Genomic DNA, 13,763 nt, shown 5'->3' on the forward strand with positions numbered 1-13,763 from the left:
TCAATCCAAGAGTATTTTGATCTAGCGTTCGTCTTAATCTATCTTTGAAGACTGTCATCAAAGCAGTGAATAAAATTAAAGCGCACGCTCTGAATACACGCTTATTCAAATGATTGTGCAATGAGAATGATGAAGCTTTTGAGCGCATACTACTCTACACCGAAGTACGATAGCTTTCCAAGAGAAATTGATGCACGATTTTATTCGCTGTTTGAAACTATCAAGGAATTTCTGCAGAGTTGTGATCCTGCCCTTGCAAATGACGTCCTGGTTGTGAAAAGTGATATCGCCTACTTGTCAAACATAGGCTATTTTCCTAATTTAATGAATTGAATTTATCCCTTTAGCGTAACGAAATAAGCTCGTGTTGTATCAGCGAAATTTAGCTAGACGAGAATTTTTCCACTTCTCAAGCTTGCATCAACTTGATACCAGTGGCAAAGGCATATCTGATGTTGAAGTAGGAACATACAGCAATCATCTTCAAGAAGTACGCAAAGACATGGGAGTTCGATTCCAGGATGTATTCCAGTTAGAAATCTATGATTGAATAATCGACCTATTCTGTGATATTTCCGAACATGGAATTTTTAAGGAGGAACTAATAACATTGTAAAACGATTTTGCACTCAAACCGAAGTTCAACATCTCGTATCAATCGTTCTGGCTGCAGAACCAAATCAAGGAGAAATACCCTCACGTGTGGAATCGGGTCAAAGTTTATTTCGGTCATTTTTTCTGATGAAAATATTTCCTTTCAAGTAGCTGCTCCAAACCAAAATTTGCACTTCCTGACTAGCTACAACATTAAGTTTCGCTGAGAAACGTTGTCGTGTTTTATCTGAGAAAAGTTAGAACAGACAAACGTTTCTTCAACGTTCATCAGCGAACCTCAACCTTGCAACACCGGCCGCAATTGACCGAATTGACTATATGTTTTTCGGACATTTTGCTAAAAAATAGGTCAATGACCGATAAATGACCGAAAAAAAAACAGGACTCTAGTTTTGTCATTTGACCAGAAGAAGCAGTTAAACCACGAACCCATACCGGTAACTCTTTATCTAATTTGATCAAATAGGTGAAGCAACTTACATTGCATAGAATTGTCTGATAATACTCTATTGTGAATTATTTAGCGTGAGAATATTTAATATTTTCTGGCAACTTGTCATGTCTTGCACGATGGTTTTGTTGTGTCTACTGTTCTAAGTACATATCAAAGCCAAGAGAAAGTAACTGGCCATTCTCCTTTCGTTAGTGCCGAAGGCATAGTGTGATGACAACCTTATCTTCTCATTCCCGAAACTTAGTAACTGAGTTTGGCACCGCTCATTTACTTTATCTATTAATTATGCACAGCTCATAGTTATTTTGTATTTGCAGATCGCTGGAGAGCTCTGCTGTGCTTACCACTTGTTTTCAAAGAGGGAATGCAGCATTTTGTGATAATTGGCGCTGTAAGTCATCAGTCTACCGCTAGCTACAATTGATTACAATTACATTTTTTACTTAAACGGTTTGATGCTGTTACCTCGCAGTATCCGTATCATAATGCACGTAAGCACTAGGTAAGGTAGGAGGCACTACTTCACCTATTAGAATGTATCAAAATAAAAACAAAATGGAAAAATGATGATCATCGTAGAATGTGTATGACTGTCTTGCAATATTAGTAAAAGTTATATCTCATTTTGTATCCCGCATTCACATTAAGCGCTTGCTTAATGAAACAAAATTTGTCGGAAAACGCCTCACAACTCATTACTCACACCTAGTGGTCAAAATTGTTAAACCGTACATCAGCGGAATGCCAACTTTATTTTCTTCGCAATAGTGCACTCTCTAAGACAGAGCGTTAAAAAAGAGGTGAGATCACGGGCTCTAAGTCCACTGACGTCACAAATAAAAGAGAGAGAATTTTTTTTTTCCATTTTTTTTTGCTTGTAAAAATGCGCATGGTTTTTATCGGGGCTCTGGAATAGGAGTTTTTAAAAAAAAAGACAGACTGCAACTCCGGCTGCATACAAAACGATAAACAATAAATATTTTGTTTGCAATTTTAAACTGCATGCAATGAGATATATAAGACCAAGCTTCTATTACTTACAACAACACAACTTTAACGCACAACGTTTCATAGAACCACTGATTATTATTCTTTTTGTATTCTTTTTGAATACTCCAAATAACAATCTGGAAGCCCTAAAAAACCTTACAACACTGAAGCCGGAGTCAGCCAGTTATAAATCGAGGAGTCGAAGTCGTATGTTTTTCGCCCAACTCCACAGCTCTCGTTTTGACACTTTAAAGCTTTGGATGTTTTAAAAGAATTTTATTTGAGCAAATGAAATTTCAAGAATCGTGGTGAGAAGCAAAACTAAATAAAAGAATTGAAACTGAAACGAACCAATAATTTCAAGTAGCTTTAAGATTAATTTAAAAAAAGCAATTTATTTTTGTGTTTTTTTACTTCTTTGTCTTAGTTTCGTTTCGAAATCCGCCAATGTTGCAATTCGAAGTGTTCGGTTTGCCCTATTTTCTAGAAACGTAAGTGCGTTTGAAAACAAAACCGTGTCATGACGAATTTTTTTTTATTTTTTTATGCACAAATTCTGCAAAAAACTCAAAGTGTTCATGTTAAAGGAGTTTTTTTTTTAACCATAAATAGACATAACTAAGCAACGAGACAACATTTAACATTGTGAAAACAAAAACGACATAACAATCGTTCTCGGTTATGCAATATGCATCTAGTAGTCTTTATTAAGCCTTTAAAACACCTTATACCTTGAATAAGAAATACTAAAGATTAGACCAAAATATACAGGATAACAACAAAACTATAGTCTAATCTAAACAATTGAGAAACTGCTATATCTTGCACACATACGAAATGAGAACTAAAGTTACAGCTCTTAAAAAAAGCGTTTTGTGTTGCCTGATCGAAGATGAAATTAAAAGTGAAATGAAATGCAGATGAGATGATCAAAATTGAATTAAAATGTGAATTCTATTGAATTAATATTTTATTAATCAGATCATAAACAGTTTTTCGAGGGTCACATTTTGCTGCTGAATATTTCATTTGCCTGCCATTTTTATATTGGTACGAAATTGTTACATTGCCAATAACTCTGTATAGCTTATTTGTGTGCCATAGAGATGGTAGTGTGTCACAACAACACAATTCGTTAGCATCGTATAAATCTATACCTTTTCCAAGTATAATCAGTTTTACCATAGGCCTATAATTCTTATAAGGTTGGATCAATGCTAATGTTACATATTGTTTTACAGGATGACAGTTTCAGCTTGACAAAAGTCACAACTCCTTATCTGGAGCACATCCGAGGGATTTTCTCTACACGTGCAAAGGCAACTGCTATGCCACATCGAGGAGCCTGAAACTGCACTGCTTCTGCTTTTGTACACGTATTGGATATTTGATATTAACTTTCCCCAACAAGTCGCCGAAACGCTACAACTTTTAAATTACCTGTGTGACATTTCCGTTGATATTAGCACACCTGTGCAAGCTTTAATAAATCAGTTTTGAATAACAATTTGGTAGTGCTGGTGTAAGGCAGTGATTTTTAACATGATTGTGTTCCGCGGTACACTATATCGTTCCGTAAAAGATCGTCAGGTGTTCCGCAGGAAATTGTTAAAATGGACTAGCGTTCTATGGAACACAGGTCGAAAATTAAAATCACAACTGCTTTGCGTTTGCCTTTCTGCAATTCCTGCCCGAATATCAACTTTGTGCAATTGTGCTCATCCAAACAGGCCAAGATATCGCATTGAGAAAAGCTGAAAGTGAATAAACTGTTGTTGTATTGTTTATTTTTTGCATTATGGATTAGCCCATATTATAAAATCCGATTTGGTGTTCCGCAACATTATTTTAATGCATAAAGTGTTCCGTGGCTCAAGAAAGGTTGAAAAACACTTATGCAAGGAACACTTTTTACGCAACCTGACGGATAGGGAGGCAGAAAGTGCAACAAAAAAACAGGAACACGAATTAATGCGATAAAAAAAACAGTCTGAATTGTAGAGTGGACATTTCCAACTCAAGCAAAAGGAATAAGGTAAAAATTAGGACCATCCTAAAGGGTGGAAATTTAGACAGCCTGAGAGTAAATGCTACTGAGGTGGAAATTTCTACCTCAGATGAAGGGTGGAATTTTACACTTTTGTGGTGGAAAAATCCACCCTATGAGTGTATAAGCCTAGGGTGGAAAACAGAGACTAGGGTGGAAATTTCCACAGTTTAGGGTGGATTTTGCTGGGGGTGGAAATTTCCACCATTGCTGAAGGGTGGAAATATCCACCATTTTTGGTGGAAAAATCCACCCTACAGAAGCATAGGGTGGAAAACAGAGACCACCCTTAGGGGTGGAAATTTATATACCTTTTACTTAACAGTGTAGTTTCTCTGAGAGGCTGTTAATACTTTTGAAAGGTTTGCTATAGGCCGTTCTGTGCCATCTGGGTAACGGTGAAACAAAGTAGCACCAATGCCCACACTAGAAGCATCACATGCGATACCTACCGGAAGTGACGCATTGAAATGTGTAAGAACCTCATCAGTAGATAGATGATGCTTCAGCTGAGCAAAAGAGTTTTCTTCTTGTTTTCCCCATCTCCAAGGAATGTCCTTTTTCGTGAGATGGTATAGTGGTTCTGCTACAGTAGAAGCGTTCAACGGTAGAAACTTCGAATAAAATTGTAAGGAACCTAAAAACGACCGAAGAGAAGATACGTCAGTGGGGGCAGACATCTCTAGTATGGCGTTTACCTTAGGACCTTTGGAGATGCCCTGCCTGGACAAAATGTGTCCGAGATACTCTACCTGAGGTTGTGCAAACTTACACTTGTCTTTCCTACACCTCAGGCCTTTTGAGTGAAGTCGATCGAGGAGCCGTCTAAGATTCTGGAGATGCTCCTCAGCAGTAGTGCCACTGACAAGAATGTCGTCTAGGTAGACTGCAACCCCTGGAAGGTCGGCTGTAAGGTCGTCCATGATCTTCTGAAAATAACCTGGAGCAGAAGATATGCCAAAAGGTAAAACATTTTTTAAAAGTACGCCACGGTGAGTGCTTAATGCGAATCGTTTTCGACTGTCAGGACCAAGTCGAATCTGGTTGTAGGCATCAGCCAAGTCTATCTTGCTGAAACCTTACCCACCACCCAACTTTTGCATTAAGTCTTCTGGTAAGGGTAACGGGTGACGATGGGTCTCCAGGGAAGGGTTCACCGTGACTGAATAATTGCCACATATGCGTAACTTGGCCTTCGCTTCTAAAGAGTTTGAAGGCTTACGGATTGGAACAACCGGTGTGCCCCAATCGCAAAACTGAACTGGTGTCCATACACCACGTGCAATGCCCGAATCATAGGCTTGTGCTAAGTCCTCCTTTAGCGCGAAAGGTACAGGCCTAGGTTTAGCATCAGACTTAAAATCTATGTCTAGTTCATAATCTCGTAAGCACCCGAGTTCAGGCTTGAAAACATCTTTGAACTCGTCACATAAGAGGGAGCATGCTTTCTCCAGACTCTTATCAGGCTTGTCGCATGACTGGATACTCTGTAAAGTAGAATAGTTAGACAGAAGGAATTTATCGATAGAAATTCCTAAAGACGAAATTGCATCACGACCTAGCAAGTTCAGTCCTTTGACTGTCGTGACTACAAAAGGAATATTATCTGACCTTCCCGTGGAAGGACAAGTTACCTGGGCCGTGAAAGAACCCGTGATTGGTACTAGATGCTTGGTAGCAGATTGGAACTGCGACACTGGTGCTTGCAATTGAGGTGCGCCTACCCGAGTCCAGACGTCGTTGGAAAGGAAATTTCCATTTGTAGCAGTGTCCAGTTCTAAGTGTGTGGTTACCGAATTAATGGAGATCGGTACTTCCAACTTTGAATTTCGAGGTTTTCTGCAAGAACTAGAGAGCATGTTAATTTCCTCGATACAATTTACCTTAGAAGGTTTGAACTGTCTAGCTTTCTTTCGACAAACACTCTGTAAGTGTCCCGTAATATTGCAGAAATGGCAGGTGGCTTTCTTAAACCTACAGTCATTGGCGTTGTGGTTGGAATTACCACAGCGATAGCATTCTTTATTTTTAGAAGTAAAGAAAGTAGGGGAGAGTGGGGCTAGTCGGAAAGATTTTTTTTTAAAGTGAAATTTAAAACAATGCGTGCATAACCTGACAACTTGAAGCGGCTTAAATTATCACCTATGGTGTCCTCTATCATACAACCAAAAATAAGTATTGAGTCAATTAAGCTTTTAATAAAAATTTAAAATAAACAAACATACAATGGATTTTTCAACTAACCCCATGCCTGGGGTTAGTTGAAAAACGTCAGTTTGATGCCCACCAATGAACTGGATACTATTTTTTCAACCAACAAACATTAACATGGGGTTGTAAGCAAATATGTTAACTTGCTTTAAAATCAAAATGCAATGAATTCTACATCAAATCATCGTAAAAACATTTTTTAATAAACGCATTGTTAAAACTTGTGATGCCGCATATATAGCACTTTCCAAGTTATTAAAATTAAAATTTTACAATGTATATCTGCTTAAAACAAGTACATTGGAGCTTATACTACTTATTATCATACCACGACGATATACTCGTATCATACTACATAGTCATACCGTTATCAAAACGTTTTCCAACTAACCCCACCCACTATTTTCCAACTAGCCCCATTAACATATGACAAACTATTTTCTTAAAATATTGAAGCATGGTGCGTTGGACTAAAATTTGTTTATTTCTTAGTGTTGTAGAACACCTACAGCTGACACACACTAAAAAACTTCTGCCTATCTTTAACGATATCGACGCATAAGATGTTTTTCAATACGCCAAAAATTTTACTTCGAAAGTAAGAAAATACAAAATTGTCAGCCAAACAGGTATACCTTGACTCAACAAATCGAAATTAACATGGATTATGTGTTTTTATAAACTACTTCACATGTTGGCAACAAATATTTAAAAAAGTTATCAAGAGTTAAAAAAATGACCATTTTTCAACTAACCCCCCCTTCCAACTAACCCCACTCTCCCCTACCTGTAAGTTGCCTAGTTTTTGGAGGTTTGCTGATGGTCCTTACTTTCGCAACTGGTGCTGGTGGAGTGCCGTAAACAGTTTCTTTGGCCACCTTGGCTGCCTCTTCGGTTTCTGATGCAACCTCCACCGCACGTTTGAAAGTAAGTTCATCAGCTCTGATTTTGAATAACGCCTTAAGCACCGCCTCGTTACCTATTGAACAAATAAAACGAGTACGTAAAGCTTCGTCCAATGGATTTGAAATGGACGAGAAGTCACAGGTGGCAGCTGCCTGGCGTATGCGGATGGCTAGTTCTTGAGCTGTTTCACCGGGCTTGCGCTTCATTTCGCTCCAGAAACGGAATCGCTCCCTCACGATGAAGCGTTTTGGGTCGAATTGTTGAGCCATGTAATTTGTAATTTCCGTCATGGTGAGATCGTTGACTTCTTTTGGGTTTGTTTCCTGCGCAGCCAAATTTGTTAACATTTTGTAGATTGTAGGTGATTGATTGGTGAGAAAAACCTGCGGCATTTTGTCTTGTGCGACTGAATGTGCTGCTACAAAGGTGTTAAACCTCTTCCAATAGTCTGCCCACAATTCAGTGGTAGCATCGAACGTTACGAATTTAGGTAAAGATACCTGCTGTTGTATTGTTGTTGGTTGTGGTCTTGAAGTTTGGGCTCGTATTTCTCGTAGTTGTTCAAGGTGGCGCTTTTCTTGGTTGGCAATTTGATCTTGATGACGTTGTTCTTGTTCTTGGTGACGTTGTTCTTGTCTGGCAATTTGCTCCTTCGTCTGGCGTTCTTGGTTGGCAATTTGTTGTTGCAGGACTTCGATCAGTTTCTCCATGTTTCTAAAATCCTGTAGAAATTCTGTAAAGATCCTGCCGGCGACGCCAGTTAAATGTCTGTTGTATTTCCAGACGTTTAATATAAAATAAACAATAATAGTTGTAGCGATAGCCAACCAAGTGAGAAAACCATTTACCTCTTGTTACTTACTAATAATAATAATGTTATGGTTTTATTTATTGTCGCTCTACAACAGCTAAGGTCTTTTAGCGACAGGGCTCATTTTTAATTTATATCAGGTTTACGATGTTATCACATTATTACCCGACTCATTCTCACTGCGATTTGCAGGATAGAACACAATCGGTACCGTTTTTAAAGTCTTCGGTTTGACCCGACCTGGAATCGATCTCAGATCTACCAGCGCCAGAGCCGAAGGCGAAACCACTCGGCCACTTAGCTGGTTAGTGATTCAGTGTATAAAAGCAACGCAATATATAGTAAGAAAGAAACGCAAAACAATCAACTGAGGAACGTGGTACAGAACGCTTAATTGATTACACGCGCAGTGCGGTGGTAATCAATTCCAACGTCTGTACCAGAAAACGCTGAACGGTGATTATGTAGTGACGCTGGTCACGAGTTACATATATTCAACGTAAATAAAATGACGACTATAACAATCACTAACAAAAATACTATCTACAAACTTACAAAAATGGAAGGATGACAAAATAATACTACTTGGTGACTTTAACCTAATCACAGATCCTCTAGATACTGCAAACCCTCAATCTTACTCAAACACCTAAGTTACGACAAAACGGCTTTTAAAACTAGTCAATAATTTTCAACTAATAGACATAATTCGATACAAACATCCACACAAAGCAATCTATACATATTCATAATATCACATCCAAAAGCCAAGACAAAAGTAGATAGAATATATATAAACAACAATACCTTGAAGCAATTTGAAAACATGACGCATCACACAAATTTGTACCCAAACTATAATAATGCATCAACTTTATCATTAAGCTATTACACACACATAAAATGGGATCAACACACATATGAAGTAAATAATTTCATCTTTCAACATCAACATGTAATATCAGAAGTAGAAACAACATAGATCAATTGGACAATAACAAAACCAAACTTTCAAAATACTCTTGAATGGTGGAATGAAGGAAAAGAGATACTTTAAAATAAGCTGATAAAACTCTGACAGCAACTTGCAGCAATACAACGAGAAGCATATGCCACAGCAAGCCAACGTCTCCAGATTTTAAACTCTAAGATTGAAAATGAATTTCATCCAAACTTAAAATCTGACCGAGCAAAATTTACCGATGTTATTAAACAATTTCACAATAACACGCAAAGAGGAGGACAAATTCGCTGCAAAATACCTCAAAACAATTCAGAGCAAACGAGCAAAGGATTCTTTCATCTTGAAACGAAAAGAGGTAAAATAATACTAGGGGCCTATTGTGGTATTTACGTATTGACAACGTCTGGAATTTGTGTTTGGCAGTTACGTCATCTGCTGCTTGATTAAGAAACGCGATGCCTTTGGCACCGCAAGCAACCTTTCCTTTCAACTGCTTTGCCAGAGCGTCGCAGTCTTGTGTTTGAAACTATATGTTACAGTAGAAGTTTGTGTTGTATGCCTACTACGTTACCTATTGCTATTAGTTTTTCAGTTCTTATTGTTTTGTGTTTCTATATTTCAGTGAATAAAAGCCTCAATTGGTTATTAAATGTTTCATCACAATTTTATTCACTTGATTTAATGGACAAGTTGTTGCGACCCAACAGACTGGAGATCCTTCCAGAGGAGCCCGAAGCAAAGAAAATATACGATCACTGGAAAAAAACTTTTGAAACTTTTCTAACTGCGGTTGAAAGAAACGAAGGAAATCCAGAGAACATCGACAAGCTGGGGTTACTAGCAAACTCACTCTCACACAGAATCTACGCCTTCATCGCAGATGCAGGGACCTACGCCGCAGCAAGGACAGCACTCGACAATGCTTATCATAAAAAGAAAAATGTTGTGTTTGCTAGACATTTGTTAATGACCAGAGTTCAAAATCCTGAAGAGACCATCGATGAATACATTCACGCATTACGTCAACTAGCAAGAGAATGCGAATTCGAAAACGTAGACGCCGAGACCTACAAGGGCGAAACTACAAGAGATGCTTTTATTAATGGCATCAACTCCAATACTATTCGACAGAGATTACTTGAAGAGCAAAAATTTGATTTCCCAACTGCCATTAGAAAAGCTGAAATGCTGGACCAAGCCAAAAAACACTCAAATTCTTATTTAACTAATCCACCCCAGCATGCTTCATCCATTTCTAACTAATCCAGCAGCGATGTAAAAACGGCAACAATGAAATTTACAGTTTCTAACCGATGCACAAAGCGCAAGTGTTTTTTTTGTGGAGGTAATCTCCATGCAGATACTTCTGTCCAGCGAAAGACAAGCTTTGCAATGCTTGTGGCAAGATTGGTCATTTCCAACGTGTTTGCCAAAACAACCTTCGGAAAGCAGCTGCAATACCATTTGCAGGCCACAAGTCCCCACTTGATGATGACAACGCAGCCCATGATGATGCTGAAAAATCTCACTTGTTTTCTGTTCTTGGTACAGTCCCAGAATGCTTAAATAAAACCACATTACGTACACAAATAAAAGGGGTGGATTTCGATTGCTTGCTGGACACAGGTGCATCCGACAACTTCATGAGTGCCAAAGCTGCAAAATTTATTAAACTGCAACCTCAAGGCAAGCCATCTAAAGTTTCAATGGCTTCGGACCAACTGACTGCACAAGTGCTTGGGAAAGTGTGTACTGACGTCAAACTTCAAGAGAGAAAGTATGCCAACGTCGTCTTTGGAGTAGTACCAAAACTTTGTGCCGACATCATACTAGGCCAAGGTTTTCTGAACCAGTATGAAGAAGTTGTGTTCAAACTTGATGGATCACAAAAAAAATTAGTAGTTGGAGACTCTTACTGCGGGGTATCTGCCTCAACCATGGAATCTCCTCGTTTATTTCAAAGTTTGGAACCTAACTCCAAGCCCATCGCTACTAAGTCTCGGAATTTCAATCAAGAAGATCGTAAATTCATCCGGGAGGAGGTGAGCAAACTTTTGTCCGAGAAAATTATCGAACCTTCTTAGTCACCATGGCGAGCGCAAGTGCTGGTTGCAAGAGATGGACGACATAAACCAAGAATGGTTGTTGACTATTCGCAAACTATAAATAGATTTACATTACTTGATGCTTATTCGCTTGCTAAAATAAGTGACCAAATTGCCAAAATCGCCGAAGGATCTGTGTTTAGCACTTTAGATTTAAAATCCGCCTATTATCAAATTTCGCTTTGTCCTGCTGACCGCCCATTTACAGCTTTTGAAGCCGAAGGAAAATTATTTCAATTCACGCGCTTACCATTTGGTGTTACTAACGGTGTGTCGTTTTTTTAACGAATTGTTGACAAACTGATCGAAAAGCATAATTTGACTGACACCTATGCCTATCTTGATAATATAACTGTGTGTGGCAATGATCGAGCAGATCATGACGCGAAATTAAACGCCTCGTTTGCTGCAGCTAAAGCCGAGGGCTTAACTTTTAATGAATCGAAATGTGTTTTTGCTCGTAATGAGATTGACTTGCTGGGCTATAGACTTTCACACCATAAAATCAAACCTGACCCCGAACGCCTTCAACCCTTGCTCGAACTTACCTTGCCGAAATCTAAACCGGAATTACAACGGGTTTTGGGAATGTTTTCTTACTATGCCAAATGGGTACCTGATTTTCCTGAAAAGGTTACCCTTTAGTACAATCCAATCTATCATCTTCTTTCCCTCTACCCTCTGACGCTATTAAAAGCTTCGAAACTTTACGTGAGGGTCTTGCATCTGCTTGCCTCACCAGTGTCAAAGAAGGAATTCCGTTTGTAGTGGAGTGCGACGTTTCGGAGCATACCTTAGCTGCCACTTTAAATCAGGCAGGGCAACCTGTTGCCTTTCACTCTAGAACCTTTTCTCGTTGCAAAGCAAACTATTCAACTGTAGAAAAAGAAGCTTCGGCTATCATGGATGCGGTTAGAAAGTGGAGCCATTTATTACATGGCCGCAAGTTTACACTTTTGACAGATCAAAGGGCTGTTTCCTTCATGTTTGACCCAAAACGACTAGGTAAAATTAAAAACAACAAAGTCCAGCTGTGGCGTGCCGAATTGGGAAATTTCGATTACGACATCTTGCATCGACCCGGTAAGAGCAATCTGGTTCCAGATGCGTTATCCAGAGCGTGTACACTATCTTCTAACTCACCGGATCTTACCAAAATCCATGAAAAACTTGGGCACCCTGGAATTTCACGTTTATCCCATTTCATTCGCACCAAAAATCTGCCATTTTCTGTGGAAGATGTCAAAAATGTTTGTTTGCACTGCAAAGTCTGCGCTGAATTAAAACCTCGATTTTATCGTAAACCACCCGAATTGTTGATTAAATCGATGAGACCATGGGAAAGACTTAGCATTGACTTTAAAAGACCCCTCGATGGCAGGAATAAGTATATGTTGATTGTTGTTGATGAATATAGTCGCTATCCTTTCGCATTTGCATGTAAAGACATGACTTCGCCTACTGTTATTCGATGCCTTGGTCAACTCTTTTCTTTATTTGGTTATCCCTTGCATATCGAGCTGTCGAGCTGTTGGACGCAAACTCAAGTTTCGCCCATGTGAGATTTCCCAATGGTCGAAAATCTTCCGTCTCAACCAACGATCTTGCCCCAACAGCTAGAAATGGATCAAACAATGATAACATGGTTTCTACTCCTTCTGAATCTCCCTTTCAAACTTCACTCACACAACAAAATCTTACATCAGAACCTCCATGTACACAACGAAACCCTTCACTAGAAACCGCAGGTACACAGCAAAATCTTACACCGGATATTGATGCAGATGCTCATACTTCTTCGGAAACTAGTCATGAAATGACTGAATCTCCCTTAACTATTTCTACACACCCGAGACGTTCTTCTAGAGTAACTAGACCACCTGAAAGATATGGTCACAATATATACGACGTTTGAGATGCCTGTAGGTATAATGCATTTATTCATCATGTATAAAATGTATTTGTTGATTATTGTATCGTTTTGTCAGTTTGTTATTGTTTTGTTCAAAGATGATGTTCCGAAGATGAAAGAGGGAAGAATGTGGTATTTACGTCTTGACAACGTCTGAAATTTGTGTTTGGCAGTTACGTCATCTGCTGCTTGATTAAGAAGCGCGATGCCTCTGGCACCGCAAGCAACCTTTCCTTTCAACTGCTTTGCCAGAGCGTCGCAATCTTGTGTTTGAAACTATATGTTACAGTAGAAGTTTTTGTTGTATGCCTACTACGTTACCTATTGCTATTAGTTTGTCTTTAGTTCTTATTGTTTTGTGTTTCTATATTTCAGTGAATAAAAGCCTCAATTGGTTATTAAATGTTTTATCACACCTATCACCGAACTACATATGAACGACAATAAAATTGTAACCAACAAAAATAGTATCATAGAGCTTCGGTAGAAAGTTTGTCTTGTTGAACCATAAGCATACGAAGCCGAGTAACGTCATCAAGTTTAACATCTTCAAGTTTATTACATATAGAAACACAAAACTACTTAATTTGTTGCGTAGTTTTGTGTTTCTATGTGTAATAAACTTGAAGATGTTAAACTTGATCACGTTACTCGGCTTCGTATGCCTATGGTTCAAAAATAGTATCTTAAGAAAAACACACAACTTCTACCACAAAATATGGGGAATTGATAAAAAAATCGATCCAAC

The 13,763-nt window shown here is 38.6% G+C and overlaps 1 protein-coding gene across 1 annotated transcript; it reads left to right on the forward strand.

Annotated features, from left to right (window-relative positions):
• Positions 1 to 9,679: 9,679 nt before the first annotated feature.
• Positions 9,680 to 11,082, forward strand: LOC145769183 (uncharacterized). The gene is made up of 2 exons (XM_082580773.1): positions 9,680 to 10,236; positions 10,359 to 11,082. The coding sequence occupies exons 1-2, from the start codon at positions 9,680 to 9,682 to the stop codon at positions 11,080 to 11,082; spliced, it is 1,281 nt and encodes a 426-aa protein (XP_082436899.1).
• Positions 11,083 to 13,763: the final 2,681 nt, after the last annotated feature.

Source organism: Aplidium turbinatum, chromosome 4 (assembly GCF_918807975.1).
Source record: "Aplidium turbinatum chromosome 4, kaAplTurb1.1, whole genome shotgun sequence".
Classification (NCBI taxonomy): domain Eukaryota; kingdom Metazoa; phylum Chordata; class Ascidiacea; order Aplousobranchia; family Polyclinidae; genus Aplidium; species Aplidium turbinatum.

Excerpts from the sequence above, each read along its gene's own strand:
- LOC145769183 (XM_082580773.1), top strand. The coding sequence starts at position 9,680 with ATGGACAAGTTGTTGCGACCCAACAGACTGGAGATCCTTCCAGAGGAG. Across the intron at positions 10,237-10,358 it reads TATTTAACTAATCCACCCCA|ATACTTCTGTCCAGCGAAAG; the intron begins GCATGCTTCATC and ends ATCTCCATGCAG.